The sequence below is a fragment of the Chlamydotis macqueenii genome, chromosome 4 (assembly GCF_036417535.1).
Source record: "Chlamydotis macqueenii isolate bChlMac1 chromosome 4, bChlMac1.mat, whole genome shotgun sequence".
Lineage (NCBI taxonomy): Eukaryota > Metazoa > Chordata > Aves > Otidiformes > Otididae > Chlamydotis > Chlamydotis macqueenii.
This window is the reverse complement of record NC_141559.1, coordinates 3,982,131-3,998,506: the sequence shown is the minus strand read 5'-3', so window position 1 is coordinate 3,998,506 and position 16,376 is coordinate 3,982,131. Positions and strand designations below refer to the sequence as shown.

The window sequence follows — 16,376 nt, the reverse complement described above, 5'->3', positions numbered from 1 at the left end:
CAAAACTGGGGCACAATTCCCAAGCGCAGTGCGTGTTTTTGCCCTTGGCTCAAGTTATTTAATGAGACACACCAAAGCAAGCGATCTGCTGCTGCATATTCCTCATTAACATTGCAAAGGCCGGAGGTGCAGCAGTTTCCACCTCAAAGCAGCAGGTAACGCACGAAGCCACAAGCAGCACTGCATGGGTTGCTTATACCCCAGAGCAGCTGGGGTGTACACAACTGCCCTGGGAACTTGGTAAGCCTTTGAAGAGAAAGGCTCATGCCCAGCTCTTCTTGCATAAACCTCAAGAGAATATTTGCACAGTGTACAGAAGCCAGGAGAATTGCATGCACCCAGCCATCTCCATCCTTCTTCCTACCATTCAGCACCACTGAACCCAAGACACTGGGTCATGACCCTGCTCTGTATCAAACAGAAATACCAGGTGCCCTGCCCTGAACAGCTTTCAATTCCCAAGATATTTCAGCACAGAGTCCAGAAAAAGACCCATTTACCACCATCAGTGTGGATGGGGACAGCGTCTGCACGCTTTGCTCTTGGGACTTCTTACTGTGTATTTTACACGGGGACCAATCACCTATTTCACGCCAGAAACATCAACCATTTTTCGGCCTGTGTGCATGTTATACTTCCCCTCATGCTATGTAAGCTGTATCACAGCCAGCCTGCCTGGATTTATACTGCTAGCTTTCTGGCTCATCGCACTGGAAGGAATCCTCAGGTCACTTGGTTAGGCTATAAAAAAAAAAAAATTGCTTTCTTTAGGTTATATCAAAACCAAGTAATGCACATCCCATGGAAAAACTGCTTTTCTGAGCTTTGTTCTTGGAGACCAAACCCAGAGGAAATGTTGCTGTGTTCAGTAACAGACAGCAGTCACACGTCAAGCTACAATTTAAAAATAATGTGCTTGTTTCAACAACGAAACCGAAATACCTCTGGCTTTGATGTTTAAGTGGTTCTGGCCTACGACAGAGAACTCACCATGTCTTAGGAATGTTCTACACGAAAATTGCCCTCAATTGCCTTTACAGAAACCCCGAGAAACAAGGTCAGCAGAGTTATTTGCGCCACTCACTTTTAAACTCTTCTTATGTAAATCACTTACTAATTCTCCTTGAAAACATAACTTGTATATTACCCTATTTTAATAGTCATTTTCTTGAAAAGGTTTTTAACTAAAAGCATCAGTCTGGTAATGCTTCTGTGCCACAAGATCTCACTGGATTTGGTGCAACAGGGCTAAGTTTGGCAAAGTGGCCGTGGCCACGCTATTAATTCACAGATCACAGCTTTACAGAACAAAGGAGTTATCATCTGCTTTCCACATGGAGAACACAAAGGCATACCGAAACAAAGCTATTTGCCCAAGACCACCCAGCAAACCAGGAGCTGCAACACTTGCAGCATGCCAGCCACACAAGCCCGAATCCCACATGGCTCTTGTAATTAACGATCAAATAACGAACAACCGCATAACTCCAGACGCTGAATGGCAAAAGCACTTTTCAGCAGGATGAATATTCAGCTACCTGGAAACACAAAACCGCCCGACACTACTACTTTGAGCCAATTATGTATCACAAACCCAACTATTTCATTCAGTGACCATCAGCTGCGCATCCTGGAAGCTAACGTGCTTCTTCAACAAATCGTTTAGTTTCAACTTTCAGCCCAGCTTCTTCGTAATTCCGAGCTTCAGAAAGGGTTTACCCTTTGGCTGCTGCTTTGCCAAAGAGCCAGCCCAGGGCCAAAGCAGGGACTTCACAGGCAAGCCTTCCCCCACGTAAAGCAGCTCTCACATCTGGTGCCTGCTTCCACCTCCACTGGACACCAGGGACTCATGCTGCAGCCATCAACACCTTCCCACTCCCCGCAAAACCTGAACATTTATTAGGCCTACAAGAAAGACACGAGCGCTCTGCAAGAGCTGACTCAAAGCCAGGAAGGAGGGCTGCCTCCAGACTCTGGCCAGGGACTCATTTCATGACTTCCAAAGCGGGTCCCACACATCGGAAGAGCATCTTTCAGGTTAGACGCTTAGCGCTTCTCGCTCCCATGGGTGCTCAGAGGGCTGGCTGGCACCAAGCACCTTCTGAAAAGCAGGCTGAAGGCTCAGAAATCCTGATGACTAACCAACTTCTAAAGACAGATTTGAGGGGGTAGGGGGAGAAAAAAAACCCACAAATTAGGTCAAATGCTCCCGGCAAATGCCAATTACTTTATATAGAGCAGACTGCACTCGGATGTCATTTAATCTCACTTGCCGTTGTCAGATATTAGCTGAAATTCCCTGCTTTGCTTCGGCTGCCGTGTATTCAATATTAATGAGGCAGATGAAACAGAATGAGAGCAGGACAGCATTTTCTGTGATAAAAGATACCTCGTGGCAGGAAAGCATTCATTTAAAAGATGAAGGATTTTCCTTGGCTTGGAAATTCATCCAATATACAGCAAACTAACATAACCATTTTCCATAGTAATTAACAGTCTTCATCTTTTGATTCTATGAGCCAATAAGGGCGTAATCATGGATTCACTGTTTCTTCTCTTAACAACAGCAGCAACAGCAAGTTAAGTTACCTGGCCACAACTAGCGTAAGCTTTACAGGTAAAATAGTGACATGGATTTGAGAAATTACTTACTTTTTACCCCCACCAGTGTCTACACCCTCGCACTTACACGCAGGCAAAAAAAGCCTTCAGAGCGTAGAACTCTGACTGGCCAAGAACCAAAAGGCACAAGGAGATCTGCCATAGCTCAACCTGGACATGAAAGACATTTGGGGGAGGAAAAAGAAGCAGTCAGCGGATCCAGCCATGAAGTGGCATGACTTACCGCTAGAGCAAGTCACCAGACGATCCAGCAAAATCCCTGCTGCCCTGCAGGTCTCCACATGGATATTTGAGGACTGGGCATATGTTCAGTCCCAGACGGCTGCTTAAGCCTTCTAATCACTGCTAGCACTTACAGCTAGCAATGTACCTGCCCACAGTGCAACAACCTCATCTTTTAGCCATAAAACCTGAGAGTAAGTGAGAACTGTTTCCAGGTATTTAATTCAGCAATTTTGGAAAATACCCATCTTGACATCTCAAACTAGGAACAACCAAAGATTGCTGAGATACCATTAGCCATGCTCTTTCTAAGTTCATTCTGCAGATATCCAAGAAATTTAATTCTACCGATTAAAACCAAAGGAGACAAGAGAGAAAAAAAAAAATCTTTCAACACATGAAAAAGCAAGAAAAGGAAAATCCAACTACATTTGCGCACCACCTCTTTATTGGCTGTGCTGTACATTTCCTACACCCATCTGGAGGATGTGGGGTAATCCACGTTATTGCAGAGACGCCAAGAAGGAGCGTCAACGATAACCAGACACCTTCACCTTCCCAGGCTGCAAATTTCTTCTTTCCAAGCTAGGCTCTTGCCTGCCAAGTTTTGTCCAGGAAAAATAAAGCCAGGACCATCACCCTGCTATTCTTCATTCATCTGAAAGCTGCCAAAAGCTCCTAGGCTGATTCAGATTGGAAGAGATGGGTTTTCACAGGGCCTGAAAGGAGACGATTTGTGTGCTTTGAAATACAAAGATTTGGCTGTGGCTACAAGGGGGAACCTCTAGCTGAAAGAATAAAAGGCAGACTTGCAATTCCATCTCTGCTCTTGTACTTCACTGCAAATCAGTGCCCATGCTGCCCTGCAGAACAAGGAAACACAAGCTCACCCTGTCACCGAGCAAGCCATCTACCAAACTCGCTCCTCTCCCACCGTAATTTTGTGTACCAACAAGAAGAGGCTGCCGCCACCAGACTGCCAGAAACTTAAGCACATTACCATGGCTTGAATTAATTTAAGTAAAGCATTTAGCGCACTTGGTGCATTTCAACACGTCTGGCAACTACATTCTGTCGAGCCTCTGGCGTACACAGGACGTAGTACCTCGCATTGCATCCAGTTAATTCCCCAGTGAAACACCCACAGACTTCACCCAACACCTTTGAATCCACAGACAGCCCCACACAGTCCTGCAAATCATCTACAAAGTTCCCCCTCAGGATTCAAAACACTATTTCTCCCCTTCCACTCCCATCATGTGCGAGGTTAATATTATTTCTGAACGAAATACATGAGACGCATGCACATTTCCAGAAACAATTCCTCTTACAACTACTGCTGTGCACAGGAATATGTTCTCAGGAGCTGCTGGCAGAGCGGGCAACATCTGTGGCAGAACCAACGTGTTACTAAAACAAGTCTTTTTCTATTAGTTTCTGCCAAGTATTCATGACCAGATCCAGTGAAGAAATAACCTGCCATTACAGTACTTCAATAATGTATTTCCAGCAGCTAAATCCTACCTGAAAATAAATCTGGGATGCAGAACCAGTAATAGAAAATCCAATTAGATAATAGAAAAATCTAAAGAAGCTATAAGCTAAGAATGGAAATAAAAACTAAACCTGAACAAACAAAAAAACCTCCAAAAACCCAGTAGTAGTCTGCTCTTGGCCATCCCTGTACATGGTGTGCTACTAAAGAAGACAAAAAGCCTCAGCCTGCAAGAAAAAGACTCAGCTCCTCCATATTTCCAGTAACTTCAAAAGTTCTAATTGCCAACTTGGAGCCTATGACTACTTAGCCACCTTCCCAGACACAGGCAGAGTCAGTATTTTTAAACAAGCAGTCTCAGAGATAGCAGTTGCAGAGCCCAGCAAACTAATCGTACAACAAGTGAAATGGCCATAGTAGCTTTGGACTACGCGTCTCACACCAACAATGGGTACTGCTTACGTTGGACAAGCAGAGAGCGCAGCCACAGAGAGAAAGCTTGCTGAGGGCTGGGTATTGCTAACGGAAAACCACAGGGAGCTCTTCCTCCTCCTCACAGCTCTTTCTCCACCACCTCACTCCATGTCTACATCAGCGCTCATCACATCTGCCCGAGCTGTGGACGTAAACTCCTGCAAGTCCTGGCCCACGTACATCTAAACCACACACCATGGCCCAGAGGAGAAGGAAAGGCATCCAGATGTAACGAAGCAGCCAAGAACGAGCATCTCTTACTCCCATCTCACCCAACGTATCACACAGCAGCATACAAACTAGCATTTATAACATAGGGAGGAAGAAGAAGATCTGGAGTAATTTTTTGTTACCACTGCTCTTAGCTAAGACAGCAAGACCTTGAACTTGATTTTCTGCCTCTGATCTGGAGCATTCTCCAGCAGCACTAATGCTGCATGCTAACAGCTCCGTGGTGTTTGTCTGAACCATTATTACGCATCACTTACTACAGTAGGCTGGAGAGCTGTTCACAGAGCTGGAAGTGAAGGCAGCTAGATAGTGTACCTGAAAAAAAAAAAAAAAGGCTTGAAGTTCTATTATGGGGGTTTTTTTGGTTTCTTTTTAAATCATCTGGTTGCACCCAACTGTTCTGAGCTGAAACTGCTTCCGTATCTTTTCCTGCAAGAGCTGCTGTAGCTTATAAAACCTAAGCCTAGAGCCAAACCAAGCCAGCACAGAGGTTGGACAAGGCAGAAGCATTTCCAAGCCAACAGAAGACCTTGTCCCCTCAGCATCGCTCCAGCAGAGCACAGCAAAAGCTACGGAGCGGCCTTGTGGCCGTGCTCTCAGCATTACCTCGGGAGGACGAGGCACACCGAGGACAGAAAAGGAGCAATAACCCTCAAATCTTTCCAGAGCAGGCAGCCAGCCAGCAAAGCCATCTCTCTTGGGGGCTGCGGGGGTGGGAAGGGGCCATATAAAACATGCCTCAGCTCTGAGTAAATATTATACTTCTCAGATTCACGCTGCTTGTTAATCAATCCCCATCATTATTTCACAGGCCCTACTCAGACACTAAAATTTATTCCCCGTGATCACATCCACACAAAACAAGGATTTTTCCAAGGATCCTGAGTCCAGGCCAACTCACTTCATGCTGGAAAAGCTACAGGCCCCGAGCTTGTGGTAGGCTGGACGCAGAACGCGCCCCACGAGCGAGGCTGTGCTGAAAATAAGGCGAGGAGGAGGCAGGTTCCCACCATTGTTAACATCAACGGGAGCAACAAGAATTGTCTGAAAGAATTTCCTACTGCAGACAAGGCACCGAGGTGAATAAAGGAAATGAAGAGCTCACTAACTAAAACACAGCCTGGTCCGCTTCCCTGGCGCAGGCAGCTGAGGCAGGCCAGGCTCAAAAAGCCACACTGCGCAGCTGACAGCAGGCAAGGAAACCCAAACCCATGCCCCTGGCCATCTCAGCAACCCATGCGTGGATCACCAACATCCACGTGCTTGTTGGTAGAACACAGATTCCTCAGCTCCATTAGCCCTCCTCTACCTTCTTGTCTCTCTCTTTCACTCCCTCCCCTCCATGGAAACTGAGAGTCTCTCCTTATCAAGCATTTTTAAAACAGATGGAAGAAGACACTGTGCTGTTTAAATCTCTCAGCTTATGTTTTCCATGGCACCCATGAAAAATTTTTATTCCTGCTTCATTTCCCATCAATTTCTGTTTGACTTGGAGGAGAGTATAAGTTAGTGTATACATGTGAGTAAACACTAGCTTTCCTCCTTCAACTAGACCAAGCTATGATTCTGGAAACATTTAGGATAAACAAATAAGAGAAGGGTAGGGAGGCCAGAGCCCTCTTCCAGGCTCTGAACTACTGAGAAACCATCCAGCACTGGTCAAGATGCCGGGAATTAACCCAGGAGGAAGAATGGGGCCCCCCTCTCTAGCACATCTCAACAATTTCCCAACTCCAAGTGGCTTATCTGGCACTGAAGCCCAACCAGAGCCGGCGCAGATGACCACATGCATCCCTCCACCCCAATGTATGTTTAAGCGTACGTATGGTTTTCATCAGCTGAGAGGTGCCATGGCAGCTCCCGGCACCAGTCCTGCCAAAGCTTTGCTTATGCATGCCTTTACATTTAAATACCGAGACCAGTCTCCATTAAGTCAAAGGAAATTACAGGCAGTGCACTACACATGTGCCTTCACATCTGTGGGATCAGGGCCTTCAAAAGAGAGCCGCCCATCCTACCAAAACACGCCCTGCTCGGCTACAATTAAACACAGACACTTCAGAGCAGTTCGCTGAAGTTATTTTTTATGCATACTTTTACAATTAACATAATGTCATATCCTGCCAGGACTTAAAAGGTTGTGACTCAGGAATGTTATCTTAGTTTTAAGTCAAATTGACTCACTTTTTGTTTCATTCCTTTTCTTTCCCCTCTTCCTTTAATTCTACCCCCATGCTCCCTCCAACAAGATGCATACCACTCGAGGCCCTTCTAAAAATGATCATTATGTTGAAAGCTTGATAGCCAAACGTTCATCAGCCTTGCCTTGCTCTACCGTACAATTAACTGTTTCTTCCAACTCTGTACCACTCCCCCCAGCCACACAACAGCCGCATGCAAAGTGGCAGCAGAGAGGATTAGATAAGAACATACAGGAGACGAAACGCCACCAACACCTACGGAATACCAGCCCGCTGTCCTTTCTTCTCTTATCACCCCAAGATAAAACAACTCTTCTCCAAAAAGCACCGATTCCAGAGGACGAATGCTCTGCCCACCAGCTGCTTCCGAGGCAGCCGAGTGCCCTCATGCCTTCCTCTCCCACATGCACATGCTTCTCATACGGAAGGATGCTTTACCCTGCAGTCAGTCCCACCGGACCGGACTCAGCAGCACACAGATATGAATTTAGTTTAACTGGTGCAATACCCTCTGCCAGTGCTGATTTGGGAGTGCTAATAGATTTAGATTAACTAAGAATGTGAGAGGCTGAGTAGTGGTATGAGTGTAATATAATGACGGAGAAACAAACCAAAACCAAACACATACACAAGAACAAACGGCAACCACGTATTGCGATAAGCCACATTCCTGAGCCTATTCCTGTTGCAAGCTTGCTACTCTACACAAAGCAAAACAGCTCTGCCGGGCAATACCTTCCAGCCTGCCCTGAAATCCAGCTCAAGTCGTGATTGCAATGCGTCTTTTCACACTGCAAGACAAACGTCACCTTCCAAGTACGCTTTAGACCTTAGGGAATCATTCACAAGAAGCTTTACTAACAGCTGGTATAAATTATAGGTATTCTGTTAACAAACATCAGCGCTTATTTTCCTGAGTAGCATAACTTCCCCACCTCCAGTAACACCATTAACCCCATCCTCATACATTTGCGTTGCCAGATTAGAGGAACCATACAGCCCCGTAGATCCACAAGCACATAACAAATGCCCAACAAAAACCGTCTCACCCTGGTCACATCTTGAACACAGACCATTTTCTTATTATGAGAAGGAGCCACATTCAAGTCCTCCGCTCATGGGCAACATCTGTTTTACTTGCGAGCACTGAAGAAGTTACTGGGAAGTCGGTCAAGTCTCTCTCCCTCCCCCGGCCGACGCACAAAAGTGCATTCAGCCTGGGCACGGTGGAGTTTCATTCACGTTTCCGCAAGCTGGATGCAAGAGAGGCTTTTTTTTTTTTTTTTTTTTTCGGGAACAGCATCTGTTAGTTTTTGTGGGTTTGGGTTTTTTTTCCTTTCTGTCTATAAAGGGGAAATCCTTTGTCTTTCTCAACACGGATACAGAAATCTCCCGGCCACCACGTCCCCCGAAAAACGGTGGCGCTGGAAGACGCACAACACGCGTGGCCCTCGGCAGACTCTCACGCCGGGATTTCACGCCTGCCGCCCGCCGCAGCCCAGCGCCCGAGGGCTGCGGGCACTGCCCCTCCCGCCTGGCTGCCCACCCGGTACGGACACAGCCCTCCCCACTCCTAAATTTTCCCACGCGTGGGAACCGGCGGGGCAGAAACCCCCGCGACAAGCCCCCCACAGGCGGTCCCAGCGCCCGCAGAACCAGCCCGGGGACCACCCCCGTGGTTTCCCCGCTGCCCCATGCAGCTCAACGCCAAGGGCTCCGGGAGGAGCTGCCCGCTGCCGCGCCCGGCCTCGCTGCAACAAAGAGCCGCGGCCCCACACCGGGATGAAAAAGTTTCGCGTGGGGCTCCCCCTCCACGCCAGCCGGGGTCTGGGAACAAGCCCGCCGCGCCCCCCGGCACCGCACCCCCGCAACCCCCCGGCCGCTGCACCCCTACAAAGCCCCGGCATACGGACGATTCGCCCCCCACCCCCGAGCACCGCAGCCCCCCGCCGCCGGACCCACCGCCGGTCTCCCCACGGCCACGGCCATCGCGGTGCGGTGCGCTGCGCTCCCGGCCCGCCGCCGCCGCCTCTGGGCCGCCTGCTACGGCTGCAACATGGCCACCCGGCGGGGAGGGCCCATGCGCAACGCGAAGGGGCCGGGCGGCGAGGCGGGACCCCCCCGGCCCTCCCCCGGGGCGGTGCCGCCCGCCGTCCGCCCGGGGTCCCGCGAAATCGGGACCCGGCCCGGGGAGCCCGGCCCGCTCCGCGGCCGCCGGTACCCGCCCCCTGCCCCTGGACGGGTCGCTCCCTGCGAGTCTGGCAGGGCCACGGGGGGATAGCTGAAAGCCAAAGGACCCGTTTGTTAACAGAATATTTATAATTTGTACCCGACTGGCAAAGGTCCTCCTCCTCCCGGTTTGGTTAAGGAGGATGGGGATTCGGACAGGAGGTATTTCTAACAGGGGGTCAGGCAGGGGCTCCCACAGCTGGGGCTGTTCGCTGACAGGAGCCCCTAACACCCCCGTATTATGATGCAGAGGGCAAAAGCAGGCACCTTATCCCCCTCGTTTCTCTTTCAGCTCTCCCCCAGTGCCAAACACACACACGCTCCATTTTTAAACAAACGGGGTACGCCAAGCACCCCCCGCGGTGGCCAGTTGCTCTCCTACTCCAGTAAGAATGAAGTGAAGCACAGCCAGCTCCTCGCTACTCCAAGTGTCACGATGCTTAACATTCTGAGTTTAAGCGTGACACCGCTTTTCCCGCAAAGGTGGGAGTCGGAGAAATAAATTCAACGTGTCTGCTCACACGTCTTCAACCATGGCAGGAAGGGCCATGCCGGGTCAGGTCCTGTGGTGTTTTGCAAGGCAAAAAACACCAAAAGGCTAAAAAGACAGAGATCCAATTCACCACACACATGGGCACGTGGAATTAGAGACGTATCAGAGCATACGTGAACATCCGCAGAAACAAAACAAAAAAGCCAGAAGGATAAAAGCAGAGAGCACCTCCTACAAGTAAATGACCCAGGGTAGTAAGTAAATACTCCTCAGGGGTACCATTTACACACACTTCAACCTAAAGATTTTACCTCCTCAGTCCAAAAGCCATTTTCGTATCGCTGTGAAGAAACATGTGGCTGCTTGTAGAGGGCTACAAAATCCAGGCGTTTCCTTCCCACAGCTCTTTTTATCATGTTTTGAAGGACTCCAGAGCTGGTATTTGAGAGCAGTTGCCCGAGCCTGTTCCCACAGCCCCCAGCCTGAACAGGAACCAAAGGAAGCGCACGACCACTACCTTATCTGGGCTGAGCAGCACCTGGGGCAGCAGCCCTCAACGAGACACAGGTGCAGCCACCACTAGCAAAGGTGCCACACAAAAAAAAAAACCGTACTGGGGTTTCTACCAGTAAAATTTGGCAACCAGAGTTGACGCAGTGCTTTTATTGCACTATCGTGTTAGGCGTTACTGCTAATATCCTAGGGAGGCTGCTGTATTAGACTCGGGTTCTTGCTCTCCAAGCAAATTCCTCCTGTGTGCACAGCTTCAGGTGAGGAGGTGCTGAGCATGCCTGTGCTGGGAAATGTGCTCGGACCAGTGCAGCCTCTAGTGGAAACCCGATGATCATATCTATAGAATTGCCCTCGTCGCACCTGTGGGTGAGGCAGACATAGCTTCCCCTTGTCTGAATTAGAGGCAGGCATGATATTCCTGCATCAGCATAACTTAACTAACACAAAGATCGTCTGCGTTTGCAGAAGCCTATCGTGACTCACCGTGTCCTTCCTCGGCCTGAAGCTGGCAGCGTTCCGAGTCTTCCCTGCGATGCTTGTGCAGATGGACCTTCCTGGCTATGGCTGTTCATCCTGAAAGAGTAGGGAAAAAAAAAACCAACATCAAGATGAAGAAGTGTTCTGCAATCTTTCTAGATCTCAGCTAGTTAGTTCCTCGCATTCCTAGTGTTCAGTGGGAAGAAGCAGACCTCTCGCTCCTCAAAGCATCTTAACTGCTGCTCACAAATCCATACCCATGCAAAGGGAATCGCCAGTCCCTCATTCTCGAGACCACATGGGAACCGTTTCCAGTTTTCCAAAGGTGTTTTGCATCATTTTGCAGAGACAGCACATCGATGCTTTAATAACCTTTTGTGTCAGCTGCAGGTCAATGTGTAGATTACATGGGATGAGAAAATACAAAAGCAGACACCAAACTTGGGTTAATTCACCTCCTGTTTAAAAACAAACATAGCTATAAAGCTCCTGAAAGGCAACATCTTCTTGCACACCAATATGAAGCTACAGGACTAAGTGGTGGGCTTTTTTTTTAAATCTTGAAGTAATGTTTGATCCTGCCTTCATTTTGTGATTAGCACTACTCACAACTTACACAAATTTCACTCAGAGAATCAAGAGACCTGCTGTGTCCAGAACTCCCAACGCGGGCGAGGCTGGGGTACATCTGGCCATTCTGAAGACTCCTGACCACAACCACAAGCGACCAATTTGCCGACAGGGTATAAGGAGAAACAAGAGTCTCTTCAAACCTCCTGCAGGTACTTCAGGTAACACTTACTGTTACCTGAATGTCTACTACTGACTTCAGGAAAAAGGTTTACAGGGTGAGAATGGACATTTCTCGGAAGAAAAACCTCTGTTTCTTTAGTCAAAGCTAAACTTGCAGTAAGCAGGATAATCTCTCCAAGGGTGTTTAAATTAAAATAGGATATCATGGAAAGCCTCCCGCTTACACCTTAGTCCATTAAACCAAAGCAAAGCTTTCATAGTAGTGTTGTCATTTGCCTTTGTTATTTACTTGGATTTTTTATCTTCACAATCTACCCTCCTCTCTTGTGATCACAATTACACCATTACACTCAATCTCAACTGAGAGCGCGCTGCTATCAAACACAGGGTTGTGACTGCAACTCAGGGCTCACCAGAAGAAGAGAAAGGTATTTATGCCTTGAACAACTGTACCAAAAGCACGTGCAAAATGATAAAATATTAACATGAGCCTTACCCTCTTCCCAGCACCTGCACCCTACTCGAATGAACACCGCTGGTGGGATGCGGTCACATTCTCCTACAACGTACACCACGAGGAAACCCGAAAGCAAGAGCACCTCAACCACACAGTGAATACAAAGATGATACAAGATAAAATTTGACTTCAGGCTCTCTTGGTATTTGTGTGTGGCTGTCGTGCATGGGTACAATCCCACACGCTTGTAGTAACAGCTGCCCTGAACCACACTGCATTGGCCTATCTTTCTTGCCAGTTGTTGTAAGGCATGGAATCGCAGGGCGGTTCGGGTCGGAAGGCGCCCCTGGAGATAGTCCAGCGCAGCCCCCTGCTCAGGCGGGGTCCCATAGAGCAGGATTGCGCCCAGTGGAGCTCTGAATGTCCCTGAGGATGGAGACTACAACCTCTCCAGACAATCTGCTCCACTGCTTGACCACCCTGACTCTAAAGGAGTTTTTCCTCACGCACAAACAGAATTTCCTCGCTTTGCGATTTGCGCCCATTGCCTTCTGTCCCTTCACTGACATAACGACTGACGCAGCGCTCTTCCTCCTCGCCGCACGCCACCAAATCAGCCCCGCACTTCTCCGAGCGCTAGCAAGGCTCCTCCAGCCCCTCTGCCCTGCTTTCCCTTCCTCACCGCCACCGTTTCTCACTGCTCTTGCCCCACGGGCCGCCACCCGGGGCAAAGGCAACCTAGGGGCGGGTGGCGGCCCGGCTGCGAAGGAGGAAGAGGAGGCGGAGAGGCCCGGCGGGGCAGGAGGCGGGTTTCCCCGACGTGCAGCGCCGAGCACCGAGGAGGAGTAGCGAGAGGCGGCAAGCCCGGAGCATGGCGAGGGAGCTGAGCCAGGAGGCCGTGCTGGATTTCCTTTGGGGGGCCGGGGGCCGAGCCCCCAATGCGGCGTTACTCCGCCACTTCCAGCGCTTCCTCCGCGACCCGGCGTTACCGGAGCAGCAGCGACGGGAGCGCCGGGAATATTTCAAGAACCTCGTCAATTCTTTGGCCACCGTCCACCCCGCCGCCGTCCCCGGCGCCTCCAAGGACATCGTCCTCCGCCGCAGGTACCGCGACCTCCTCGATGAGGAGCTCCCGCCGTCGAATCAGCAGCAGCAGCAGGAGGAGGAGAAGGAGCCGCCGCCGCCCCGACGCGACCCCGAAGGGCGGCGCGGCCCCCCGGAGAAGGGGCAGCCGGGCGTGGGGCAGCCCCCGAGGGCCGCCGTGTCGGGGGGCTGCGCTGCCCGGGGCCGCGGCGGGCCCTGCTGCGAGTGTCGCCGGGCACGCCGTGCCGCTGCCGCCCCCCCGCCGGGTCCCGGGGCGCCCACCCCCGCCGGGCCGCCTCCCCCGTACCGGACCCAGCCGCTCTCCTCGAATCCGGGGGCGCTCACCCCCGCCGGGCCGCCTCCCCCGTACCGGACCCCGCCGCTGTCCTCAGGTGCCCGGGCGCCCACCCCTGCCGCGCAGCCCCCTCCGTACCGGACCCGGCCGCTGCCGTCGGGTCCCGGGGCGCTGAGCCCCGCCGGGCCGCCCTCTGCCAGACCGTCCCGCTCCCCTCCGCTGCCCCACACTGGGCCAGCCCCGTTCGGGTCCCTGCTGCCACAACGCCCTGGAGGGCCGCCCCCGACCGAGTCCTTGCCTCAGCGCCCCACCGGGACGCCCCTCCTGAAGGCCCCCCTGCCCTCAGCATGCCCAGGGGGGCGGCCCCCCACCGCACCATCCCAGTCCGCACTGCTGCCGTCGGGCCCCAGGGCGCTGTCCCCATCCCGGCCCCGGCTGCCCGCCCCGGGGGTGCTGCCCTTGTCCCGCTCGCTGCAGGCGCTCCCCGCCAGCCCCCCTCCATCCCCACGGCTTTTATCAGGCCCCCACGTCCTGCCCTTCACCGAGCTGCCCCCCTCACAATCCAGGTCACTGCAGCATCTCCCCACCAAGCCATCCCCCTCCCCACCGAGGGGATCCAGGGTGCTAACCCTTAACAGACCAACCCAACCTCAAGCCCTGCTGCTGTACCCATACCAGACCCTGCCACTGCCCTCAGGTCCTGGGGTGCAGCCCCCTGCCAGGCCACCCCCATCCCAATCTCCACCATGCTCCCCCACCCAGCCACCCCCATCTCAGTCTCTGCAGGAACCCCTTGACAGACCACTCCCATCTCGGTCCCTGCAGCCACCCCCTGGCAAGCCACCTCCATCCCAGTCACTGCTGCCAGCACAAGGCTCCCCCAGGCCCCCAGAGAGCAGCCCCCCAGCACTGCTGCCTGTTTTCCGCAGCATCAGGTGCCAGCTCGCTTTGCTCGAGGTGCAGAGCATCCCCCCAGCGCTGTCAGATGACTGCGGGCGGCAGCCCCGCACCACGCCCTCCAAGAGCTCCCCTAGGAACGTCCCAAGCCGGGGGCTGTCAGTGCCACTGGGGCAGCGGGAGCACGCCTGGCTAGTGGCGGCATCAGCGGGGCGCTGGGCTCAGGTGCGGGGTCTGTTTCTGGAAGAGCCCGAGCTGGCCCTGCAGCGGGACTTCATGTCAGGCTTCACGGTCCTTCACTGGCTGGCCAAGCACGGGGACGGGCCAGGCCTGCAGGAGCTGGCAGCGGCAGCGCGGCAGGCTGGGCTGGCCCTGGACGTGGACGCCCGCTCGGGCTGCGGGTACACTCCGCTGCACCTGGCTGCCATACACGGCCACCAGCTCGTCATCAAGGTGCTGGTGCTGCAACTGGGGTGCCAGGTGCAGGTGCGGGACAGCAGCGGGCGCCGGCCCTGGGAGTACCTGGGCAGCTCCACCTCGGGGGAGATCTGGCAGCTCCTGGAAGCACCCCGCGGCACAATTATGTTCCCCACGCAGCCCCTGGCCCGCAGCGTGTCCTCCGTCAGCAAGGTCTCGCTGTCGGCTGGCAGGGCAGCACTGCCTGCCTGCCTCAGGCCGCAGCACGGCCGCGGGGCAGCGTCCCACCGAACGGGCAGCGAGAGTGACTGAGAGACAGCTCCCTGGCATCCCCTGCCAGTGGAGATGGGACCTTGGTGGCCACCCCGCAAGAGGAAGCCAGGCAGGTGGAAAAAAAGCTGTGAAACAGATGGAACCTATTGAAGAATGCACTTCTAAATGAATCCAATGAAGCGTTGTCTGAGCCTCTCTGCCCTCCCTCCTATTTCTCGCTTTTCTACCAGTGAGAGAATGCAACGACTGCTGGAAGCAGGCAGAACCCTTGGCAGGCACCTATGCACCCCACAGGGCAGGCACCAGCTGCTGGGTGCAGCCACGATCACCAGCATTAGTGGGACTGTGGCTTTGGGGTCTCAGACTCCGGTGTGAAGCTCACAGCCAGGCCCTGACCAGGGTGGAGTGCTTGCTTTTGCTTACAGCGACAGGTTCTTGTTGGTCTTGGGCTTTGCAAAACACTTGTACACCACCTAAATTCTGGGGAGTAGCTAAGACTGCATCCCTTTTTAATCCCAGCGGATTAAGGACAAGTCCTGTCTTTAAGAATGCAGTTGATCAAGGTCCAGCCTTCCCACAAAAGTCCTCGGTGAGCAACTGGAGAGCCCTAAGCAGAGGAAGATGTCACACACCCGCTCCATTTCCCAGCCCATCTTGCCCACCAGCCCATGCAGAAAGGAATGCAGGGCAGCACCCCAGCCCTGCTCCTCCCCACAACTGCCCCAGGCTGCCCAGCAGCACCGATACCACCCCCTCCTTCCTGCACCTCCAGTCCCTTTCCTCACACCACAGGACTAGGAAGCAGTGCCTGCGTTGTGACTAAGGCCCTGTCCCGTGCCTGGGGACAGAAAGCACTGCAGGAATCAGAGCTGGGCACAAAAGGAGCTGTGCTGTGGTATGGGTCCCAAGCTTGTACGGGGAAGGCAGTTTCATAACTAGAGCTGCATTTCCCCAGGGATCCCAGTGCTGAATTGCCTCCTAGGTGTTTGTATGATGGGAGCGGGTGGGGTTGGGGGTGCAGGGAGAGATGCCCAGTGCGGTCATTCCTGAGAGTTTACAAATTGCACGTTGGCTTTAGGAATCTCACTGGATTGCATGGGGCCAGTAATGTACTTTGCTCTCTGATTTAGCATAAGTGAGCTTCTGAACATTTAAAAAATGCAGTAGGTTAATCTTGCACCTCCTCTGGCTCTCCTTTATGAGGGCAGGAAGAACACAAAGGTACAGGACACAGGGGTGCATCA

General features: G+C 52.4%; 2 protein-coding genes across 6 annotated transcripts in view; one reads left to right on the top strand and one right to left on the bottom strand.

The window, feature by feature from the left end:
• The window catches only part of SEPTIN11 (septin 11), a 49,925-nt gene extending 40,581 nt beyond the window's left edge, over positions 1–9,344 (bottom strand). For all 4 annotated transcript variants that reach the window (XM_086747465.1, XM_086747464.1, XM_086747461.1 and 1 more), the window contains exon 1: positions 9,208–9,344. In XM_086747465.1, coding sequence (XP_086603591.1) covers positions 9,208–9,234 — 27 coding nt within the window. In that variant the 5' untranslated portion in view covers positions 9,235–9,344. The remainder of the gene's footprint in view (positions 1–9,207) is intronic.
• Positions 9,345–13,038: 3,694 nt separating this feature from the next.
• On the top strand, positions 13,039–15,171 carry SOWAHB (sosondowah ankyrin repeat domain family member B). 2 transcript variants are annotated; one of them, XM_086747460.1, is made up of 2 exons: positions 13,039–14,306; positions 14,346–15,171. In XM_086747460.1, the coding sequence occupies exons 1-2, from the start codon at positions 13,039–13,041 to the stop codon at positions 15,169–15,171; spliced, it is 2,094 nt and encodes a 697-aa protein (XP_086603586.1). The 2 variants fall into 2 exon arrangements, with proteins under 2 accessions (XP_086603586.1, XP_086603585.1); XM_086747459.1 differs by having other exon boundaries at positions 13,039–15,171.
• The last annotated feature ends 1,205 nt before the right edge of the window (positions 15,172–16,376 follow it).

What these genes read in the sequence shown, in the direction of transcription:
- SOWAHB (XM_086747459.1), top strand. Translation starts at nt 13,039, where the DNA reads ATGGCGAGGGAGCTGAGCCAGGAGGCCGTGCTGGATTTCCTTTGGGGG.